The sequence below is a fragment of the Lytechinus pictus genome, chromosome 3 (genome assembly GCF_037042905.1).
Source record: "Lytechinus pictus isolate F3 Inbred chromosome 3, Lp3.0, whole genome shotgun sequence".
In the NCBI taxonomy this organism is placed as follows: domain Eukaryota; kingdom Metazoa; phylum Echinodermata; class Echinoidea; order Temnopleuroida; family Toxopneustidae; genus Lytechinus; species Lytechinus pictus.
Window position 1 is genome coordinate 40,032,794 of NC_087247.1, and position 25,007 is coordinate 40,057,800.

Sequence of the window (25,007 nt, forward strand, 5' to 3'; positions counted from 1 at the left end):
GTAGGTATTCTGCATCAACTTGTCACATGCATTGTCTATGAGAACATGGAAGCTGTTGGTGTAATCTAGATTACCAGAAGAATCAAATATATGCAATGTGAAGTATTGTTGGCATTTATCAGTTCATGCAAAGTCATAGCTCTAGTGTATTCCTAATCACTATTCCTTTAAGGCCTCCTATAATCAAATCATGGCATCTTGCCGTTAAGACCTGGAGAGTCAATATCATCCTCTCCCATCAATGAACCCTTTTCAAATGTCCATTAATTCTTCCCTTTTGACTCTCTCTCATGCTTACTATCCTCTCACACTCTACTCATTTTTTAAACTTGGCTTTGAAATAAAATTTATCAGCTTAGTGGGATTATGCTAGTAACAGTCATATCACTCAGTTAACAATCTCTGTGAAATGTAAGATCTTTGAGACATATTGGATCGGAGTTTCCTGAGCGTGGGGGCTGTGATTCTGGAATATATTTGTAATTTATGATTAAAACAAGAGATTGCTCTGAAGGAAAAAAGAGAGAAGGATATAGTCAGTAGGAGATGGATGTGTATGTGCCGTATATGAGGCGTCGCCATCAGAGATTTAGGGCGCGGCTGAGACTCGGTAAGGAGCAGAGGCTACCCACAATCAGAGGTACGTTTGATATTTAGTGAGGTCATTCTCAAGACTGGTGTTAATTTTACTTTGTCACTTTGCTTTAAGTGACAGTCATTGGTGTGACAAAATAAGAGTCCTGAGATTAGGCCTACAGATTCGAAGGCAGTCTTCACTATTTATAAAGTAGGCCCACGCATTGGCATTTTTGTCTTTCCATGACATCAAGACTCAGTAGCGTAATGAGAAATAGATGTTGAGGATGCAGGATATGGTGTACAAGGGGAAAAGTTTTAGATAGTTTTTGTGCGAGCAAATTGAGCAATAAATGAATTTGACCTTTGTGAAATAAAAATATAATAAATGAAACAGATTTCAACATAATATCCAGAAAAAAAATCATATTTACCTTTTTTCCTTTCTTTTACATTTTTTCCCTCTGCCCTGGAACATTTTTTTTGGTGCTGCAATAGCCCCCACCCACCCCCAATCTGTAGACCAGTGTCATTTCTATACCATGGACCAATAAAGGCATGTTAGAGCATTGCTGCCCAGTAAGCAATAGTGTACATTCTGCTGGTATAAGAGTTGCCTGAATTATTTTTCAGATCATACATGCAGTCTTATTTGCTGTGTGCGAATAAGCCAAAATTTTGTTGAACTTCCCCAGGAAGCATACAACATTTATAGTTGTTTACAGATTGTATGTCTTGAAAAGTATCTAAATTTTTTCCATAGTGTTTTTTTTTATATTAGATTGCTAGAAATGTTTGCTTTGTATTTTTAGTTTATAAATTTCGAGCATAAGCTTTGCCCTTATGTCATGTAGTTAACTGTTAAGTCACCTTCAAGTTCAAAATCAGTCATAAAGAACTAAGATATAGGTGTGGTCAAAGTTCGTAAGTTACTGTAGCAGACCTTGATTTTTCAACAAACAACATGAAACCATTTTTGGAGGTAGCAAATTATTGTTGCTCTGGTTTTTCTCTTCCCCCCCCCACCCCCCCCCCAAATGTGTATTTAATATAAATGCATTCACAAGAATAGTTTATCTCATTATTTGTTTCTTATTGAGCTGAAAATGGCGGTAAGAATGGTTTTGTTATCTTTTGACCCCTTGCTTGTAGTTCAACAGATTTGAAATCAAAAGCAAATGGAATATAAAGATAGCGGATATCCCCCATTATGATTTTAAATAAACCATTAGATTTCAAATACCTGGCCAACATAGGTACGGTACATGTTTAAGAATCATAACTAATGCTGCATGTTTATATGGAGAATAAATGAATAAATTGTAGAACCGTTCACACCCTAATTGGCTTCAAGGGATTGGGAAAATCAAAACTTTTCACTGCATTATGTCTTGCTTTTAAGATTCTGTTTATAAACATTTTTCTTGAGCATTCTAATGTGCTTCCATACCCACTCAAGCACAGAAAATACCTGGTATTTCCTGACTTGGAATTCTACCTTGATTAGAAATTACCAGGTATTTTGCCAGAGTCAAATTTAAGAACTCGTAATATCCTAAAAGAATTAACCCAGCATACATGTTGTAGCTGCTTTTTCAAAAATTCTCCAAAATATCTGTTTGCAGTGTGAAAGCAAATGAAAACGTTAGATTTGAGGCATGAAGAATGCGTGTCCTTTGTATAATGTAGGAATGTGAGCCCTTTGGGGCCTGTTCTAGAAAATTACGAATATTTTTCCCGATTAGGTGGGTCTGAACATGCTTCTTTCAGAGCCCTGTACTTTGTAGAAGGTTTTACACTCATGGGTGATAAATTGACCAAGTGTGATAATTCACTTGTTAACAAATATTTGTGCAACAGGTTAATCTGATTTGACAGAACACACAGGCCTACTTTTTATTACATACATGTATAACCTGTAGGAAATAAAGGAAAACCAAAAGAAATGCTATTCAGTTTTGACTGACCATGTATGGGCAAAATATGAACAGTGTAGTTCAGGCCTACATATTTACAGTATATCAAGGGAAAAGAAAGATATTGATAGTACTGGTGAAATTGAAAAGAGTTCCATAGAAATAAACACTTTGCACTCCGCTTTGTATGAACTGCTCTGGAGAACCATGCAATAATTGCTTGTAATTGTTATAATTTCACATCAATTTACAATGGACAAATTCTTTTCATTTTCTGCATTCCTGTGGAAATAATAATCATAAATTTTCATACTGCTGAACCAGACCTGTTTACATTGCTTCAAAAACTTTCAAAACTATATTTTAGTTTTTCTAGAATCCCATACAAACTGGTGTTGATGTTATTGTATGTAATGGTTTAGATGGAATAGTTATTGAAATTCATATCTAATGTTTAGAACAGAAGTTACTTATCAGTTTGCAACCCTCACGATGCCTCCAAATTATTAGAAAAAATACATGAAGGCATACTAATTCGCTCTTACCCAACTTTGCAAAAGTTTTCTTGACTTAAAAAGCATACATGCTTCAAGGATTATTGTAAATTTATGACCAATATTTATATTATTTTATGGCAGTGGGTCTTTATTTGTATTTTTGTGGGGGAGTTTTATTTCTATTCTGAACAATATAGGATATGCAATTTGAGGTCTGATGAGGCAGACTACCACTGTTACCCAAACTTTGTATTTATTGTATGACCTGGGATTTTAGGTCAACACTTGTGCCAATGCCTGACCTCTGTGTCCTCAAGATTAAGGTCACTAGGGTCAGAAGGCCCTGAGGGTGTTTAGTTGGATCACTTTGACAAGTGCAGAGGTTCTCTGTATCAATAGGGAGAGAGTCTTACTTTTTTTATAAAGTGCAAAATGCTCTATTTATGCTCAAAAAGAATTTTTTTTTCTCTGAGGCCCAGGTGGTAAAGGCCTATATGGTTTTAAACATAGGTCTTCATGATTATTAAAAGTAGGTGAAATATTTTTGTCCCGTTATATTTGGCAGATTACACCCAATTGCGATAAATTGCCTGAAATCGTAAAGTCTTGAGGGTCTGACATGATATGCTGCTGTACACAAATTATTTGCATTTAATTAATTTCTGTTTTCTCCTTTTAAATTTTGTAATTGCTTATCAAAGATTGTTATATTATTTTTCTAAAGGAGATGTATTCAGTGACTATTGATATAAAGATTCTTGCTGAATGACATACATGAAGCCTACATATTATTATATCATGGGAATATGTACTCCAATGTTAAGGCCCTATTGCCACAAAGAATGTAGGCCTAATAGTATTTTTTAATATATATATATATATATATATAAAGCTGAAAGATTATCCCCCTTTTAAACAAAGCATTGCTGTTTATGCGCACTTTCATCATTTTGATAACATTGTTACATTAAAAAAGCATGAAATTTCCCGAATTAAGAAGATGCATATTTATAAACATAGTTTTGAAATGCTAATCCACAGTTTATGCCAGACCAAAATTTAGCATCATGATCACATGTAAACTGAGACCTTAGATCTGTGTATGAGTAAGTTACAGATTAAAAAAGCCGTCCTGGATAAGTGTTAATCTCAAGCTTATCTCTTACAAGACTAATCCGTTAATGCCATTTCTTGATCTCTGAGGTCAATCTATGCCAAATATGTTTATTTTGTCATTTTCATACAAACATGTGATAACATTACATCTTAGATCAGTTTTTTTTTGTATATTCATGGAGAAACATATTTTCTTTTTTACAATTTTAGTTAAAATTTTAGTCTAAATTCTATGTTAAATTGAAAAAAAAAGTTTTATTTCAAAAGCAAAAATTGATAATTACATGTAAGTCAATTTATGACATGTTTTAATCCAATTATTACAAAATTTATCATTACAGTGCACCTACATTTAAGTCAAATTATCAAGCCTACCTGGTACATTTTTATCGAGATAATGATTAGCAAATGATATCCCATATCTCAGTATTTAGAAAAGATACAGTTGCTGGTAATGCCACCCCCCCAAAAAAAAAAAATTGATATAGTTCATAAATATCTGTTTGTTGAAGGGTAAGAAATATTTAGTTACATATCAAGGGAATATAAGCCCCCCCCCCCTCCCTCTGAATCCAAATCTCACTGGTATAGGACATGAACTTCCTCCCCAACTATGACTCGCTGTCTGCGTTAACCTTGTCACAATTATTGTCCAATTCTCTTATTAGGGATGATTGAAAGTTAAATTCTCTCTCCCCCTCCTCTCTGTCTCTCTCTCTCTGTGACAGGTTGTAATGATTAAACAGTAGTCACTCTCTATCCCAAAGCTCTGAAGGGCTACATGGTGCTGCAGGCAGGTCCAAAATTATGAATAGGCCTATATGTTCTGCAAAGGTTATTTTGTAACTTGTGAAGTGTGAACTTTTGGATTAGAAGTACCTAGCTTGATCCAACTTGGGCGGAAAGATGCTGGCATTACATCTGACTGCCTCAGTTGATGTCTTTTCCTTGTGACATTGTACCGATACAGGAAGTGGCTCCGAAACGATTGCCAACATATTACTCTTCAGTTAATGTACTTCGTATTGTGGGTTGGGTGATTTGTTTAATCTCATTGCAACTACAGAAAGTTCCTTAACTACTACTATATTGGATTCCAAAGGATCAAGTTACAGCTTTGATATATTTTAAAGAGCGATGAAGCTATAGAACTTAATTTAAGTGATAAACAATGCCTCTATCTTGGTTGTGATCACAAACTTTTGATTGTCGGAAAAGTGAACTTAGACGGAATTATACCTTTTCCGATTTGCATCTGCCTTGTTCATATAAGCTAGCAAGGATCTGGACAAGTCATGTCTAAGACAAGTTGCTTTCCTAAATCTCGCAGAACAGGTTGGTATTTGGTGTGCATGTAATAATTGTGATGGTATTCTTCAAGCTATTCTATGAGAACTAGATGGGAGTTCACTTACAAATATAATACTCATCTTTTTTTGAATAACAAAATGAACAACCCCCACCACCATACTAATAAAAGGTGTGTTTAACTTTTAACTTGAGCACATTGACTTTAATTTACAAACTGATGTATGACTGATTGAGAAATGCTCTATCAAAAGAAGTGATACTCTTCGCTCTGTTTAATCAAATAATTCAGAAGGTAATCGGCTTAAAAAAATATTGGGCCTACTGTTTAACTTTGATTTTTGATAATTGTTTTTAAAATGGTTCATCAATGAAGCATGCTGATTACATTAGGATAGAATAAGTTTTGTTTTTGTAAACAGAACTGTTATTTTTCATTTATTGGGAATTCAAGAGAGTAAACCCCTATACAGTTCAGTAAAGAGGTATTGTATGCATGTAGGTCGGGACTCGGGGACCACATGTAGCTTTATGGCATTTGACTGTTAATCCTGTTTTAGTTGGACGAGTTATTCTGTACAATTGAAGATTTATTTTGTAAATAGGAGTGGCACTCATAGATTGTTACTATTATTAAATCTCATAGCAAAAATAGCGCCAGTCGATCAGTATTCAAAGGTTTCTAGTTTATTTTGCAAAGATGGCAGTGTCATATGGCATTATTTTTTTAATTTTTTTTTTTAATGTGCTTAAATGCTGCAAGCTTATGTAAAAATGTACTAGCTCTGTTTGTGTATAATCCCTTCAAATTTTACAGAAGTGGGTGCTTTTATTTGTTTGCATCATGCTACGTGGGGATAGGCCTACATGTAGATAAGTCGCATGGTGACCCACTGTACTAGTTAATTTGTAATTGCCCATCATTGTTTGGGTATTAGTTTAAGATTTCTTCCGTAAGCATTTATTGTTTTTCCATATCTCACTCGTTACTACCATATTTCTGAATTGATAGATTTATATTATCTTGTTTGTAAAAAAACATACAATGTATTGCACTAGTACAACAGTTTATTAATGGTTTAAAGTTGTGATTAATCATGCAGTATTTTTAACAGGAGGCAGGAAGTCAGAATTTACACAATTTGATAGAGCATGCAGTGAACCAAGCACTACAATGTAACACAGGTCATGAACATTAGGCATATTGTACATTCACACCCCCCTGATAGTGATATTATGTTTGTGTAATTATTAACCGGCAACAAGCTTCTTGCATTTCTAAAAAAGGATGTGTTTGCTCCTGCCCTCACATACAAATTTTTTGAAATTTGCTTCCATGCTGCAAATATCCTTGAGACCTTTGAGAAAATCCCTGCAAAGTTCACTGTAAAAACAATTTTGAAAGTACAAAGTTCATCAGTGGAAGTTCCAGGTATTTTCTTATCGGAAATTTACCCTGATCAGAAAATAACAGGTAATTTTTGCAATGTGAAATCAAATCATGTGTAATATCCCTGAAAGAAAATACGCACTATTTTAGGTGCTTGTCAAAATTACAAGAATTTTTGCAGGGATTTTTTTCCAAGGTCACAGGTATTTTGGCAGTGTGAAAGCAAATTATGGGATCTTTCTCAGCCCAGCGTGTTGTTGGGCACGGGGACCATGGGTGGCTGCTGAGCTAGCTATTTTGAATCTCACGCATTGCCTGCAATATCAGTCCAAACTGCGCATGCTAGTAACTAGGAGAACTTTCCCCGAAGGATACGATTCAGGGTGATGTGAATGCGAAAAAATAATTGGTTAGTTTTGAGCCTGAAAAGTTTTTTTTAATTTAACAGGGATCCTTTTGATCAAGGCAGTTTGAAACCACATTCTGTGGGTATTTTCTTTTGGGGATATTAGGAATACCGGAACATTGCTTTCATACCTTTGACTTAAAATTTGATCAGGGTTCAAATCTTCTTTGATTTGTTGTGTATAAAAGCAAATATTATAAGCCCGGCTCACACCTTTGTGTTTTAAGCTGTGTATTGCTGCAAAATATTTGGTTGCAATAACACTTTTACGTACAACCACATTGGAGCTTGTACAGAGTTGCACGCAATAAAGCTATGTGATGCAACCAAAAACAAGGTAATTCGAGATGAATCAAGGACTGAGGCTGCATTAATGCCTACGTAAGCCGCTAGCTGTTGCTCCTTGCACATTGCTTGTTCTTTAGCTTCCTTTTTTATTGCCACTCGTCTTTGCTCCTATGAAATTTTGGTTGCGTTCTGTTTCAAACTACTGAGCTGGAATGCAAGGCTTCTGCGTTACTCTGTGTATTGACCTCGTATTATCTCGTTTCAACACATTTGACTGCGTTTGTTTGCGTTCAGGCAATCCGAAGCTGAACGGAAGCCCAAAATGCAACTTTAGGTGTGAGCCAAGCTAGAAGGTTGTAATGATTCAGGTAGCAGCATAATGTACATTCTTTTATGTGCTGCCCAACTGGGCCAAGACTGCACATTATTCTATTAAAGTTTATAAAATATTCCACATTTGATGATAGACACGCCCTTCTTCTTTTGAATGGGTCAACTATTTATCAAAACCTTTATCCTGGCTTTTTATGAAATGTAGTTTGTGGATAATTTTTTCCCCCAATCAGAAGAATTCATCAATCATTTTTCTTTAATACACCTGAAATATTGGTACAATACAGCTTTCAGAGTTTTAAATGAAATTGAATGAAATTAAATTCAATTATTTGTGAAATCTGTTAGAATAGAGGTACTTTGAATTTGGTGACTAATTCTCTGCTCTGTGTGTGCCTCTCTGTTCTAGATTTGATAAATACACATTAGTTTAAAATAAGGTATGGTCTTACATGTGATTACTTTACTAGATGATGAAAAACATTTCAATGATGTCATGACATGAAATATTTCAAGATCCCGATCATTTCTAATTTATATATATCCAATGGTATTCTCATATATACTTTGCTTTAGCTCACCAATATAACAGTTCAAGCTGTGTTACTGAATTGAGATCATTAGCAAGTTATGCTGACATTTATATGCTTGCATTAACAACTGTAAAAAGAAACGTCTATGCATTGAGAATGTGTGTGTTACTTTGGTTTGCATTTATATGGTGTGTTAGGTTTATATAGCCTGGTATCAATCAAATTTGCCATTGATTTGGATTTTGGACAAACACATTTTAGCTGTTAATATGTCCTCTGTTTTTATGTGTAAGGCCTTATATTATGTCTTATATGAATTAAAAAAAAGACTTTCCATACTTTTTGAAAGGATTTTCTTGTACTTTTCTCTCATCTTGTACACACGCATGCAACTAATTATGTTACTGCTTTTTGAAGTATAATTCTGATGATGTATTCTGTTATATTATCATTTCAGATGATGACAGTCGCAAGGGAAAAGCCAAGACATCTCAGGAGCTTGCATTGCAGAATGAGGTTTCTACAATACCAGGTACACTTTCTCTTTTTTGTAAAGTATTTTTGTATCAATAGCATTAATTAGAAATATTGGAAAGTCCAAGTGCTGTTTGCCAGACCTACATGTACGTGTAATAAAGCCTTTTCTTTTAATAACATTGGCAATAGTCTCCTTGAATTGCTGACAATATTTTAAAAGGATTAATCAAAGCAAGTGGGTGGATAACGGAGACTTTTTCAATGTTGTGTTTCCTTTCCTGCTTTTATGATCATCACAATCTTATTTTTCCATGTCTCTGTGATATCCTCTGTCTGTTCAATTCAGTCTTGCAAAACAATATCTCCATCAGCAGATAGTGTATTTATGTGTACAGTACTCACATGTATCAGCAAAAAAGATAATTCCATGTTCTGATGAAAAGAGATGGGAAGAAAGCTTTGAAGTTGTGTAGTATGAATATAGATCATTATCAAAAGGTTATTCATTTTTTATTCATTGATCTACCCCATTTATCATAGATGGAATAATGTGCTTCGGGGGACATTGCCTTAAGGTGGTATTAAGATTATCATTTTCAATAGTGTGCATTGTCGAATGTTACATTTTTTCAATTTGTATAAGTTGATTCTACCCAGTCACATTTACACTCAATAAAATCTTTAATTTGAATCTTTATCTCTCTCTCTCTCCTCGATTTCTTTCATTTCCTCCTTTCTTCTTGTTGATATTTTTTGTTCTCTTTGTAATTTTGCTTTAATTGATTGCTTGCAAATATAAATTTTATTACCTTTTCTCATCTCCTTTTCTGTTTGTCTCTCTGCTCCCAATCTATTCTCTGTCTCCTATTCTATCATTTTCACTATTTTATTCCTTTTCTTATCTCTCCATATCTCCCCCTCGCTCATTTTTGCTCTCTCCTAATTTTCTCTCTTTTTAATTTTCTTTCATCCATCTCTCACTATCTGTGTGTGTGTCTCACTCTTTATCCCACGTACCCCTTTCTTTTTCCCCTGCTATTAACCTCCACAGAGGAAGTTCGGGCATATTCCATTGTTGAGTTGGAAAAATCACCTGGAGTGGGATTTGGTCTCACAATATCAGGTAAGTGCTTTTTGAGAATATTATTTTGAAAAGGGATTGGGATTGAAATTGCCACGGCTGTACTGCCTTGCCATCAAATATCTCAGAGAAATCCAAGTCAAAGGTTTCTGCATGTAGAAAAATATTTCGTAAAGTGTGAGTTGAATTTCTTGAAAAAGAATATATTGATGGAGTGATGACAGATCACTGATGAATACAAACTTATATAACATTATTGTTTGATGTAGGAGTAAGAGGGCAGCTAACCTTCAAAATGTAAATAGATATGTTTTGATGGTTGAATCTTTGTTTTGTTTTGGAAATTTGGCTACCCTTCTGTTGTACTATAACTTTTGGAAAGGTGTCCCTTTTTCAGAGTTGACTATGAAGTTTGGCAAAGATCATTGCCAGCACTCAACATAACAAAAACTACATTCATTTCCTTGGAAAGTTCTTATGATGATCCATATTGCAAGCTCAATAATGAATGTGATAGATGTGCACATTGCCATCAACATTGCCGTTCATTGCACTGTGCAGTTGTTATAGATTTGATTACATTACATGCTAATTGAGTTAAATCTACCCACCCATCTTGCACATTCAAAAGTTATATAGATCTATCTTTAAGTTTGATGATGAGGGGAATTATATTCTGTATAGGGACTAGTGCTGGCATCGGTAAGAAAATTCTCCGTCAAAATATCGCTAAAAATATCTTAATGATATCGATAACTATAGACAAGAGAACAATCAATGTGCATGTTTTATGCATATAGCGTTGTCACAATACTCGCGCTGGTCAAAAGTTGTATCAGCCAATGTATGAACAATGCTTTAAAATCCGCGTTCATCAGATTGAAAAAAATTACATTACATCCTTTAACAAACATTTAGCATAAATAAATCTTCACCTTTCATGTTATTAGCATTATTTTAGGGTTGGATGAAATTTTATCGAAAATTTTGTGGCTTTTTGGACATCGTTCTGAGCAGTCAACAATTTTTTCCTACCTGCCATTTTGATATCGTGCTTTTGCATCTTCGAACGTAGAGGGCAGCAACACACGGCCGTACCGTGTGCTGCCTTCTAGCTTTATCTACCTTTGGTATTTGATTGGTCGTTGTTTTTGGTTGCTAAATTGAGCTTGCGCTTTTCAATATGATCGAGTGATGGAATCGAGTGCAGTCACGATGATTGGGTTGTCATGATTGCAGCGAAGTTAGACCGTGTTTTGTTGCTAGTAAGTATTCGTATTTGTTGAGATTTCTGTTGCTGTTCTGTGATTTTCCGTTTGTAAAAGCTACGTTCAAAAGGCCGTTTCCGTGAATTCTGTCTGTTTTCCGCAATTACGGAAAATCACTGTCAAAGCGTCATGTCCCTACATAATAGTGGGTATTATCGACAACAAGAGAACGGTTATCGATATCACTAAGTGGCAAAAAACATGGGATTATCGACAAGACTAGCAATAAAGAGGTTATCGATAACAGCATTAATGGGGACTAGTTTTCCTACTTCTGGTTATTCCAAATTCTTCTATTTAGTGCACCTGATTGTAAAATAGGATTAGGAGGTGTTTCGCAACTTCAGAGATTTTTTTTTTTTAATTATTATTATTTTGGGGGCTAAATAGCCCTCAACCCAATATAAGTTTTACTGGATGCTATTGCCTATTCTACCTCTCTGAATGTAGTCATTTTGAATATGATTAAATTTCAATGTTCTTGCTAGAACAATGATTTTAAATTTCCCACTGAATATACATCTGTGTGTTGACTCATAGGGCTTCACTTTACATGAAAGGAAACATACTTCCTCTAAGGTATTTTATCAGTAAAACCTTGCACGTGACCCTGACTAAAAGAACATCAGTATCTGTAATTGTTATACAAAATGTGAATATTTCTGTAAGCCAAGTTATCAAGATATTATTTTAAGGGGTGTGGAGAAAACTACACCGGTGAGGATGCCAATGTTGCCAGGCGCGTAGCCAGTGGGGGGGGGGCGGTCACCCCCCCTCCCAAAATGCCCCAAAAAGAAAAAAAAGAAGGGGAAAAGGAGAAAAAGAAAAAGTAGGAAAGGGAGGAAAGGTATAGCTTTGTTGTTGTTTTTTTCCTTCTTTTTGGGTCAAAAGAATAAAAACCTAAACGAGACGTTCTTCTCTCTTCATACAAAATTTTGCTTCCGCGCTCTGTGCGGGAAAACTATAAAATTGCCATTCCCTTTTGTTTCCCACACTTTTTCTACTCCGTTTTTGTCTCACCTGCATAGCAGAGTGAGACTATAGGCGCCGCTTTTCCGACGGCGACGGCGGCGGCGGCGTCAACACCAAATCTTAACCTGAGGTTAAGTTTTTGAAATGACAGCATAACTTAGAAAGTATATGGACCTAGTTCATGAAACTTGGCCATAAGGTTAATCAAGTATTACTGAACATCCTGCCTGAGTTTCATGTCACATGACCAAGGTCAAAGGTCATTTAGGGTCAATGAACTTAGACCATGTTGGGGGAATCAACATCAAAATCTTAACCTAAGGTTAAGTTTTTGAAATGTCATCATAACTTAGAAAATATATGGACCTAGTTCATGAAACTTATACATAAGGTTAATCAAGTATCACTGAACATCCTGCTTGAGTTTCACATCACATGACCAAGGTCAAAGGTCATTTAGGGTCAATGAACTTTGGCCGAATTGGGGGTATCTGTTGAATTACCATCATAACTTTGAAAGTTTATGGATCTGATTCATGAAACTTGGACATAATAATAATCAAGTATTACTGAACATCCTGTGCAAGTTTCAGGTCACATGATCAAGGTCAAAGGTCATTTAGGGTCAATGAACTTTGGCCAAATTGGGGTATTTGTTGAATTACAGCCATAAATTTGAAAGTGTGTTGGTCTAGTTCATAAAACTTGGACATAATAGTAATCAAGTATCACTGAACATCCTGTGCGAGATTCAGGTCACATGATCAAGGTCAAAGGTCATGTAAGGTCAAAGAACTTTGGCCACGTTGGGGGTATTTGTTGAATTGCCATCATATCTCTGTAAGTGTATTGGTCTAGTTCATAAAACGTGGAAATAAGAGTAACCAAGTATCACTGAACATCTTGTGCGAGTTATAGTAGTTTTCAAAATCAGCACTGCTGCTATATTGAATCGCGTGATGCAGGTGAGACGGCCAGAGGCATTCCACTTGTTACCCTTTCCGGCTGTGGGAATCGTATATTCTTGCCAGAAGTTACAAAGTATACATAGGTGCAAAGAGTATGAAATTTTTTATTTTTTTTATATTGCATTGACACAAAATTTTGGCTCTTCTGTTCGGAGCAGGCAAACATTACCATCACTCCCCGAATCCCGAAATGCTATTTTTCTTCTGCTTTTCAGCAAGTAATTTTTTGCAAAACATCTGCTCAAAGGGGGAGGCTCTGAATTCGTGCCCTAACCCTAACCCTAATACTAAACTTTATTCTATATCGCTGCACATCCATCTCCTGTCTTATTTTTGCGCCATTGATTTGACATTTTGATTATCACTGAAGTTTCTTAAACAAAAGGAAGCGCTTAATATGAGCGAAATGACACATTTTTTTTTTTCTTCAAAAATAAATCACAGTGGTTTCCATACTTCGTGAGCATGGAAAAGGAAAAGTCTTCTAGCTTGCACCATCCCTTTCACATTTTTAGCTTGTTTTCTTCTTAATCGAGTTATATATAATCTAAGAAATATCAAAATTAGAACAGCTTAAAGTTTCCGAGAAATTTCTCAAATTCAGAGCTTCAACATGTTCAATGCCATTCGCGGGAAGGAATAGGGCCTACCTTCCTTTATATACCCGTCTTCTACTCTGTTTTGAGACTTGAGTTAACGAAATTTAATGTGGATAAACTTTTTACAATCAAATCTGATGTGACCAAGGTAGGCACAATTGTAGGCCTATCATTTCTGTTCTCTATTTTTATAAAACGTTTTAAGCTCCCGCACTTCGCGCGGTAAGATAAATTATTTCAAATTCTTCAATCTTTTCCCATTTTTTGGGTGCTCATAATTTCTTTAGAAAACTATTTTGTAAATCACAGCAAGTCAATATTCGAGTTGAGGGTTCTAGACACGCAAGAGACACCTTCTTTTGATTTAAATTTGATGAGATATCAAAAACTTCGCGCTCCGCCCTGCACCCTCTCCCCTAGGGAGCGCACTTCGCGCACTCTTTAAGCGTTGGCACGCTTCTCGTGCACTTACCGCCACCTCCAAAATTAAATCCTGGCTACGCGGTTGAATGTTGCAAGATCTACTGTATTTGACTTAAAGACTTATTACATTTTAGACCTTTTGGTAAATCCAAAGTTCATTCATTTTCAAAGGTTGATTCATTTTAAGACAAATGAAGGAGTGTATCATAAAATGCATGTTGTATGAAAGATTTGATCTAAAATCTTATATTTAATGGCAAAAAGAAGCTGCTGAAAACTGCTTATCTAATAAAAGAGAGCCAATGGAGTAAATTAGAAAGTCAAAAAGGGGCCTAAGCTTTCGATCCTAGCAGCTTAGGCCCCTTTTTGACTTTCTATCTTATATTTAACACACTTAAAAGTTGAGATTTAAAAAAATAAAAATTAAAAGCAAAAACTATTTTGCATTATTTCTTTTTGGTATAAAAACACTTCTCAAGCATAAAATGGTCTGAAAAGTTCAGTATATAACTTCTGATATGCAGTCACTGAATTGATTAGATAAATGTTCAAAGGGACTTTTTGAAAAGAAATGAAAAAAAAAATACTGAGAGCTAAAACAATTCAAATCCAACTTTTTTCAATGAATCATTGGGTAAAAGTAAAGCGTTCACTTCATTTTTGTAAAATCGGAATGTAAGATGGTAGTCCAATCTAAAGTCACTTTTCTGATCCCTTAAGCTAGGGTTACACCAAAACTAAATTCTCTTGAATAAATTCAGACTGATTCTGCCCGAATACGGCCTGATTCGGATGGTTTCGGTGGATTCGAATGTTCCTGAATCCCTCTCGAATTTTCTTGCATTCGCTGAGAGAGAAGAGAATACTCCCGACACCACCCAAATACGTGTATTCGGTTGAATTTGAAGCTGATTCAGTTCTGATGTAACCCTAGCTTTAAATACCAAAGTTGTAGACAGAGTTTAAATGGAGATGCAGTAGATTTATAAATAAATGATTCAAGAAATGAATAGATAAATCAATCAATAAATGAATGAAAATATATGAATACTAATGAATGAAAAATATGCAACAATACATCTACATCATTAAAGAGATGAATGATTCAATGAAACAATTCCATAAAAAATGAAGAAGTAATGAAATAATAGATACACAAAACAAGGAGATTAATGTTTAAAAAAAAAACCTTGAAAGATTGTTTTTAGACATAGATTTAGAGATTCTTTTATGAATGGAAGCAAATAGTTTGCATGTTCCTGTAATTCTAAGAGAATATGAGGAATAAATTGTCAATGAAGAAGATTAGACATTTGAATTTTGTTGAGACAGGAAGACAAGGGGAAGGATAGGCCAATATGAGAGAACCCAAGATCTGGCAATCTGCCATTGTGTATGCAACTACATCGCAGGAAGCCAGTTTATATGACACTTTATATTTTGATTTCTCATACCATGGGTTGATGTCTTCAGGTACTTGATCTTGTTCTATCAAGGTTGAAGAGAGATGAAATCATTTTTTGCTTCGGGCCTGATGATGTCCGGGACATTCTGGTTATTTTGTCTTGTTTTGATAGTTTTCACTGTATTTGCTTGGTGTGTGGGCAGAGGATATTGCAAATGAAAAAAAAAAAGAAATAAGACTTTGAATTAGTATGTATTGACTCTACCAGGAGAAAAGAAAGAAAAATGTTGCACTTATGATAAAGTTTGGTTAAACATTTATTTTGGTTAGTGGATGTAATGTGACCAGTTTATGTAATTTCTGCTTTAAATATTGAAGGATATATAGATCTGTATGTACTTTTGTAATCCTACTTTTCAAAGCATGTCAATAAATTGTAATAATTTCTTTATTCAAAAGAAAAGCAGTTTACTAATGATAAAGTCAAACAGTGAAAGAGTATATTAACAATCAAAACCAGGTCCATGAACCTACACTGGTTTAAGGCAGGTTGAAATGGACATAAATTTTGATATTACAAAAACATAAAACAACATTAATTGCAATATAAAGCAATGATACTATAAAATAAAATTACTAAGATAATCAAGATTTTGAAAAATCACAATGGAAGACAAATACATATATTGAAAATTGTCCTTTGAAACCCAAACAGAGAGATGCCCTTATTTCTCTCCCACGCAGTAGCAAACTTGTGCTTGTATTGTAATTGTAAGATGAACAGTTTTGGGTCAGTCCAACCCTGAAATGCATGATCAAGAGCATGAATGCTACATGGATTATGTTCACCCAATGTAAATAGACTACCACCTTGAAACATCAATCACTATGTAGGTACATATCCTGTTCAGACACACAAACATACCACTGCATAACTACATATGTTGTTGTATAGTTATACTGAAATTATATTCATATCCAGTGAGATATCATGGATCTATATAATGAATTTGCACAAGGCAGGCCTAAATGTATAGAACAAAGTAAGGTAGGATTCATGATCTTTGCTTTATTGTATAGTCTCTGAATGTATGGCAACCATATAAGGGAGGAAGCAGGGGTTAGGTTGTGAAGAGAATGTGCATTTAGTAATTTGTATATTTATAATGCATAATATTCAAGCTGTCAATGTGTGTATACTTTTTTTTTTTTTTTAGATATTTGTGTCTGAATAAGTTAGTAATAGGGCTTTGAGGCAATAGGATGCAGCTTTAATTCATTGCGATCACATCAGGAAATATTACCTTTGTGATCAAGGTCTCTAACAACTCACCATCTCAGCACTTTTACACTGATGATTCTACCATATTTTAATACTCCTGACAGAAAGTCAAGTTCTTTTATCCATATGTATAGCTCTACATTTCAATGGTGTAATAAGTAAAAAAAAATAAGGGGGTCAGACATGGTGTATCAGGCAAAATTTGTCAATGCGATCTTGTACAATTTTAACCTTTTTAATCAAAAAAAAAAAATTTGTGATAGATTTGAGATAATATTCAGAAAATAATATATCATATGTCACCCTTTCTCCTTTTCTGAGTATTGATTTTTTTTGGGGGGGAGGGGGTTCCATGGCCCCAAACCTCAAAAAACACTTTCTTGAAAACAAATTGGTGAACCCACAGGTGGTACATTGTCAATTTGAATCGACAGTTCCTCTTTATCCTTGAGGCTAGTAAGTATGGAATATGATAAGAAGAGAATAAATAAATAATAATAATGATACCACTTACAGTGCACTATATTCTTCCATTCCTGAATGAAATTTGTTCAAAATTACCTTCTGATTTTATGGCATTGATGAAATATTAAAGGAATTCAGATATTGAAGATTTAATTTTTCATTTTTCATCTTCAGTAGATAGTAGATAAAGCCTGTCTTTGAGAATAGGATTACCCTCTGAATTTTTTGTCACCATGCATGGACTCGTCAAAGGTTTTGACTGTCACCATGCATGAGGCATCCATTTTGGATTCTTAAATCTTGGAAGCGTGACATATGACTTGATCCTTGGCCAAGATAGTAAGATCTAGTATGAGATCAAGAGAGGGTGTGGAAACATCATAAGACAGAACATATTGATGAATACTGATTCTGAGCTGTCTTTCTGATCAACTTAGATTATATAGGTTTATATCAAGATCTAAGAAGAGATTTGCAAGATTGTAAGGTGTCATGCACTTTGACAAGCCCCTGGTCAGTTATACACTTTTCAACATCTGTCTATGGTTTTATCAATTGCTTTATGTGACTTTGGAGTCAATAATTCAATTTTAAAAAAAAGTCAGCCTATACATTTTGTTACTAGTAAAAAGAAATATCAAAGGAGAAATAGGGCACTGAATGAAACACACAGGAAAATTACTTTAAATGAATATGAAACTTATAGACAATTGCGATCATTTTAGCACCAGGGGATAGTGAGGGCAGTCGCTGCCCCCCCCCCAAAAAAAAAGGAGAAAAAGAAATGATGAAACAAAGTTTGATATTAAAGAGTGTTAGAACAAAACATGGCTATCCTTGAATTGAAATTTTGTTTTACTATGCCATTTTTGCAGAGAATTTTTTAATGCTTATTACCCATAATTTCCTGAAATTTTCTCCATTATAAATAAGGGATGTTGGATGTGTCTTGTCAACATTGTTGTAGTATATTCAGTGCATTTCTCATAGTGAAGCAAATTGACAATTACAGACGCACCAAGTTTTAAGAGATCCGAGGCACACGCAAAGTCATGTAATTTATGGAAGAAAAATCAGTAATCTTATTTTTTAGGAGATTAGCAAGAGGAAATCCAATTAAAGCATGATGCAAAAATGTAGTAACATGATCAACAAATGTGCATCATGTTACTCCAAAATGAGGGGGGAAAGGATTAAGGGAGGAAATGTCTTGCACATTGAGAGTATTAAGGGTATTATATTAAATGCAGGAACAAAATACCAAGATAGAGGTTGAAAATTGAATGCAAGAACTAAGGGGAAGCCTTGCACCTGTATGAAAAAAATAATGTGAAACTAACTGGAGTTAAATTGAATTCAAAGATGTAACTTCATTTTTACATTGTCTTTATTTTACAATTGACTTATATGAAGTTGAAGAATTTCTGGTACTTTTCTTTGTGTTCTTGGAGAAAGATACCATGGCATATATGATAGTTTCTAAATCTCATGATTGTTTGCTACTTGATCAGTTCAATCCCAATCATTTGACAGTTATTTACCATTTAATCAAATTATCAACTTTGCATTAAGATTATGATGAAGATCAAAATTAATGTATATTAAATATCTCCTTTTGTCTTTATAGGTGGCATAGACAAAGATGGCCGCCCCAGAGTTACCAACATGCGTCCAGGAGGCGTAGCACATCGCAGTGATGTACTTCAGGGCGGAGATTTTATCACAGCAGTCAACAATGTGAAGACTGTTACTCTTAGACATGACGAGGTCATCACACTCTTAAAGAATGCTGGAAACAAGGTCTCTCTTGAGATTGAATATGAGCTCCCTGGATATGGTAAAAATATACTAAATCATTTTATTTTTGTTACTACAACTGGCTCATGCCCTTGGAATAATAATCCAAAAGAATTTATTTATGCTATATTGAAGGAGAGAATATCTTGTGCAGGAGAAGAAAATTATTTTCAAAGAAAATAAAAAGAAATGGGATATTCTTGGTTTTTCCGCTATATATTTGTGGTTGTGGTATGATTGGAGATAAAAATCAATATCATAATTATGCCTGTTAAAGTACTAATTTTTCTTTTTTGTGTGTAAAAGTAGTAGTTCTGTACTTGTTCTGATCTTTGGAAGGATTGTTGATCATATCTAAGTTTGGGAAAACTGACATGTTGATTTGCATAGTTTAGTATAATGGAAAACTTGCTACAGGGATCAGCAAAGCTGGTAGCTTTCTGTTGTCTTGGGAAAGAAAGTAAAAGTCACAGCAAGAAATAAAATTAATAGTTAAGGACAATCAGGAATTATCAATTAAGAGAAGGAAGCATTTTAGGTGTGTAAAATCTGACAGGAGTTTATATTTATGAAATAAATCAACATTTTATTGAGAAATAGGAACTTTAATCGATTGGTACAAAGACAGCTATATATATGGTGCAGTCCTTGAATAGATTTCAGACTACAGGTAACTCGCTTATATTGCTTCCTTTTTCCTTCAGCTCCCATGAGCCCATCAACGGGCTATTCTAAGACTTTAGATGTTAGATTGACCAGAGAGGATGGTAGCTATGGATTCACCATCAGGGGCGGAGTCAATGCTACCAATTCCAAGACACGCCCACTCGTTGTGACTCACATCAGACCAGGTGGACCAAGTGATAGGTAAATGAATTTCTATGTGGCATGCAGTGGTTAGCATCTGTCGGGGCTACAGAATTAGTAGCACTGATTTTCAACCGGAAAATCCTGTTTACTAATTGATTAATGGATTCTTATTATAAATACTAATGCTAATGCAACTTAAAAAAACAGGACCTTAAAGTTGATCCAACTGGTTTCACAGAACCAGCTTCTCTTGTTCTGTCATCACCTTAAAGGATTGTCAAAGAAGACTGGAGCAAAATGTTTGTTTCCTTGTTGGAAAATAATGTATTGTGGTTGTTGGTTTTGGAAGCCTTGAATGGGAATGGGATGCCAACATTGATGTTTTTAGTGACCTAGGTGCAATTTATATAATTCCAGAATTTAAAAGTGTACTGACAAAATCACTTTAAAAAGTTATAAAAAAAAGAATTCTAAGAAATGCTAGAGTAAGTATTTATGTCATACCTACAAAGTCCTAAAAACATTTAGTGCAAAATCGCAAAGTAGAACACTGGAGCATTTATGACTAAAGGTAATAGAATTAATAATTCAGCCTGAAATAGAGTTAATGTTTGCTGTTATATTCATTTATCAGGTATTTCCACTACCATGTTGATTAGACTTGTGATGATTGATTGCGTGATGTAAGTCATGAAAGAGACCAATAAAGAGATACTTACTGAATAGACTCACTATCTGTAGTTGATAAGTAATGTCTTTCATAAATTGGAAGATGATACCATTCCGTCATATTGATCTACTCTGACTTTTGACATGTACAGGGAGGGGTCATTGAAGGTTGGTGATAGATTGGTTGCCGTGGAGACAACGAACCTAAGTCAAGCATCTCACATGGAAGCACTCAACATCATTAGGCAAGGAGGAAATACCGCTGTGCTTAGATTTGAATATGATGTCTCCATCATGGGTAAGTATGATGGTTCAGTGGTTTGACTCTTATGAGCTCCTTATCATGTAAGGTTCAGGATTCAATACCTAATACATCGCACATTTGAATCTTTTATCTACAATAATCAATGAGAATTAGGTGTCAATTATATCAAAGTAATGAAAAACATCTTTGAAAAAAATAAGACCTGTCATTTTCGAAGGCCTTTGTTAAATAATTCAAACAAATTTGATAATGTGAAGTACAGTAATAAAAACCTCACAAAGATAGATCTTTTCAGTGATATGAAAACATTTTATCATTCTTCTATAATCAGTCATGTTTGCAATTGATTTTAGTCTTTATTTTGACATTTTTGTGCCAGATGTTATCATAATATGTAATTGTGTGCAAATGTGAAAGGAAATCTTCTATTCAAATTTACATTTTTTTTCCTCTTGTATCAAATGATAACTCCATCCCTCCAAAAATGTAAATAACACTATCCAAGCCGTATCTCCATACAGGCCTCCTTACTTACATGTTTTAAACACGTAATTAATGTAGTACAAAAAATCCTGCAATTAAAATGCATTTGCATCTTCACAAATCATTTCCATCTGATTAACACAATGTATCCACCCATATGTAAGTCACTAACACTCATCTTTTCAAATCCTCTATGTTCCTTTTCTTTCCATCCTGTGCACAGTGACTAAGTATAAGGTAATAACAGCATACTGCTCATTTTTGTTTGTTTCTTATTTCATTTGTTTTCATTTTCTGCTGTCTTTATTGCATTTTACCACTTTTTTCCATTATTTTCATATATATGTTTTCCTGCTTCATGTATTGTAAAATAAAACAAAGACAATGTTAGAATCTCTTTTACTTTTTGCTTAATGGCTTTGTATACAAGCACAAGTTGCTTTTCTTTTTCATATTTGCATGTGTTTTTCCAACTTCTTATATTTATTTACATATTCTAAAATGAAACTAATGCGATTCGGTTGTCTGCTATATTCTATTGCCTAAGGGCTTATAGAAGTTGTTTTTCAGAGACCTTGTCTTATTACTTCGTTCATATGTGTTTGATTTTTTGTTCATAATTTGAATTGGTGATTTATTAGTTTATAGCGCATATATAATTTAATAGCTCTCTTGAGGAATTTTATGGAGGTCCATTCAATAACATTAATGTGATCCATAGTTCTTATTTTGTATGCCTTAATATTCACTTGATGAGGATAGGAGTCATTAATTGTTTAATGGAAGGGTGCATCTGATTAAGACAAACTTTTTTTGTAACTTCTGATTGGTTTCCATGGCAAAAAAGAAGAGTGTAGTGGGTTGCACCATGTATGCACGGTGCCTTGCAGGGTACATGTCTCTGACTGGCTAGATAAGTCACATGACATCAAAGAACAAAAACTTTTTTGTATATATATTATAAAATGATATTCTTGATTTTTTTTCATTTGTATCATTTGGGAATCATTCCTATATTCTTCTGGTACAAGAAAAGTATGACTGAAAGGCTTGTTATGTGTGTCAGCCTTGCAACAAGAGTCAAATCATGAGATCACTCTTGCCAAGTGATACTTGTACAGCAACCAAGAATTACTATGAAATGGAATGAAATTCAATTCATTTCCAAACCCGTGAGTCTTCATCACTTCCTCTAATGATATTAGACTTTTCGAGAATGAAAAGGGAAGTCTCGCTTCATTTTTATTCCATTTTTATATTTAAAGTTCCATGCAATGTCCAAGAATAATTTGCGTTCATTATCACTCTCCCCTAATGCCATTACTGCTCGCGTGTGTGAGTAAAGAACATTATTCCTAACAAGGCAAATCAGATTAAAATGGCCACTGATACATGAATAGATTTATAAACTCTCATCCATCCATCATCAACACCAAAGGGAAACTAAAAAGGAAGAGTAAAGTTGATCATAGGTTTGCAGATAGAATGATAAGATGACAAAGCACGAATCTAGTAAATGATGGTGTATAAAAAGAGTTGCCTGCGTCAAGAATCTGTTGTGGTAATTTGTATAGGAAATGGTGTGGATATTGGTTAAAGTGATTACCGGTACTGGATGTCTTGTGATACAGGCTTAGATAATGGAGATGGGTAATGGAGCTCAAGTTTCTTGGCTAGTTCTGTCAGGTGGTATGATGAAAAGGTCAAAGATTGTTACCCTTCAATCAAGATCTAGTTGCATCCTTTAAATGAAACAGATTTCATGATCTTTGTTCTGATTTTCTTATTTTTACCTAAGAAAGGAAACAGGACTGCCTAGATCTAAAAAGAGGGAGTCTTTCAAACGTGGATAGATTTCAAACTTCCACAATATGCACTAAACTAAATCCAAGAATCTCATCTTGCATGTATAGACTTATGAAGACAAGTAAACTTTAGCTGATTCTGTGCAAATATCCAATAACCCAGACTACTCCATGGGAATAGATTGTTGTTAATAAAATCCCCATGTGAGTCTAATGACTTCCTCCTGAGTGGTAATTGTAAATAATTTGTGTGTTTCATAATACATGCGCACAAGTTGCACCCTTATTGTGATGTCACCCATACACGTTAATCCTGAGAGATTAGTCAACCAAAGTGTACTCAACATCAATCAATTAGTGTTTCTCTTTCAACTTGATTGCAAATTTCTTTTAAACACTAGTTTTCCTGGGGCCTCACTTATCGTTATTTAGTTAAATATTTGTTTGACTTTCCAATTATCCCTTGCACTATCTTGTATGTTTTGGCATAGAGTCACCAACCGACAAGCCTCTCATGATGATGAATATTGGTACTAGATTGGTAAATGTAGGCTGTAGTGTGTTGCTTATTCCCTGCATGATATTAAAATCATAACAATGGTGTGGTTTGTAGAGCACTTTTTGCCAAGGATACTAAATTCAACTATTATTACCTCTGCTTTAAAAATAATTCTTAAAAACCATAAAGCTTATGTGCATAAAAGGAAAGAAAACTCCTGCAATATTCTTTGTTCCAGGAATATATTGAGGAACATATTTGTAATACATGGCTCATTATAACTAAACAAAGGTTTCCAGGGATCAGCTTCCAGAATGGACTTACCAATATTGCAATTTTGCTAAATTGCTATCATGGCAACTACTATGGTGACAGGGCATGTCAAGATCAAGGTTCCATGATAGTTAACTGTAATGGTAAAATGATCATAAGTCTTATGAAACAGTTCCCAGGTCAATATTTGATACTACCTCTATGAACTTCGTATTAAAGGAAAATATACAAAACTATACAGGAAATTCATTATTTTACAAGAGTGATATTAACAGTCTTCCATCATGTCCGGTTGATTGTAAGTAATGGAAAAAAATGTGTAAATTAGTACCAAATGTTCCTGTTTGGTTCCAGGTCCGGAGAAAATCTTGAGTCAAATAAAGAATCAAAGGATAAGACAGGAAGTAGATGGTTCATTTTGCATGATTCACTGGGTTGACTAAACTTTTAAACAGTCCTTACGGAGGTTTGAGGGAAGTTATTTTTCTTTATCCCTCTTTTTCCAACCCTGGAATCTTAACTCCCTGGCCAACATTGTAGCCTGTCTCCCCAAGGCTCATTCTTGCTGAACAGGTAATGATACTCTTTTGTAGGAAAATTTCAAGTTTGAGGAGGAGGTTTTTTGGAAGCAACATCTGAATAGCGTAGCTCTGGCCTTGAGCTCCTCAGATTGTCCCACATTCTGTACCCAAAGCACTGCATTATGATCGTGAAGTCTTATAGTATAGAAATATAACAAATTTATTTTAACTCTTAATAACATTCAAAAGTTTCATAACACATATGAGTTGCTTCTAAAGGAACATTGGGATGAGGGTGTGCTTCCAAACATTTTCTGTTTAGTAGATCAAGAGCCCATCATGATTATAATATACAAATTCACATTTATTTTCTCAAAAGGTATATGTCGAGACTAATGGACAATCACAGGAGCCTATTGACATATAAAGAATTCCCCTGCATCTGGGATGATACATAGATTGTTCAGGGAGTACTGGTCAGACAAGAATCAATTAATCTTTTTTTTTCAATTTTTACAGAATTAATATTGAAGTCTTTATATTGATTAAACTCATAATCGTCTTCTTCTAATTAATGACACT

General features: G+C 34.5%; 1 protein-coding gene across 1 annotated transcript in view; it reads left to right on the plus strand.

The window, feature by feature from the left end:
• The first annotated feature begins 546 nt into the window (after positions 1-546).
• The window catches only part of LOC129257258 (glutamate receptor-interacting protein 2-like), a 45,631-nt gene continuing 21,170 nt past the window's right edge, over positions 547-25,007 (plus strand). Inside the window, exons 1-6 of the mRNA XM_064095972.1 lie at positions 547-640; positions 8,821-8,895; positions 9,892-9,963; positions 18,931-19,140; positions 19,805-19,967; positions 20,732-20,877. Of these exons, the coding sequence (XP_063952042.1) occupies positions 547-640; positions 8,821-8,895; positions 9,892-9,963; positions 18,931-19,140; positions 19,805-19,967; positions 20,732-20,877 (760 nt within the window). The remainder of the gene's footprint in view (positions 641-8,820; positions 8,896-9,891; positions 9,964-18,930; positions 19,141-19,804; positions 19,968-20,731; positions 20,878-25,007) is intronic.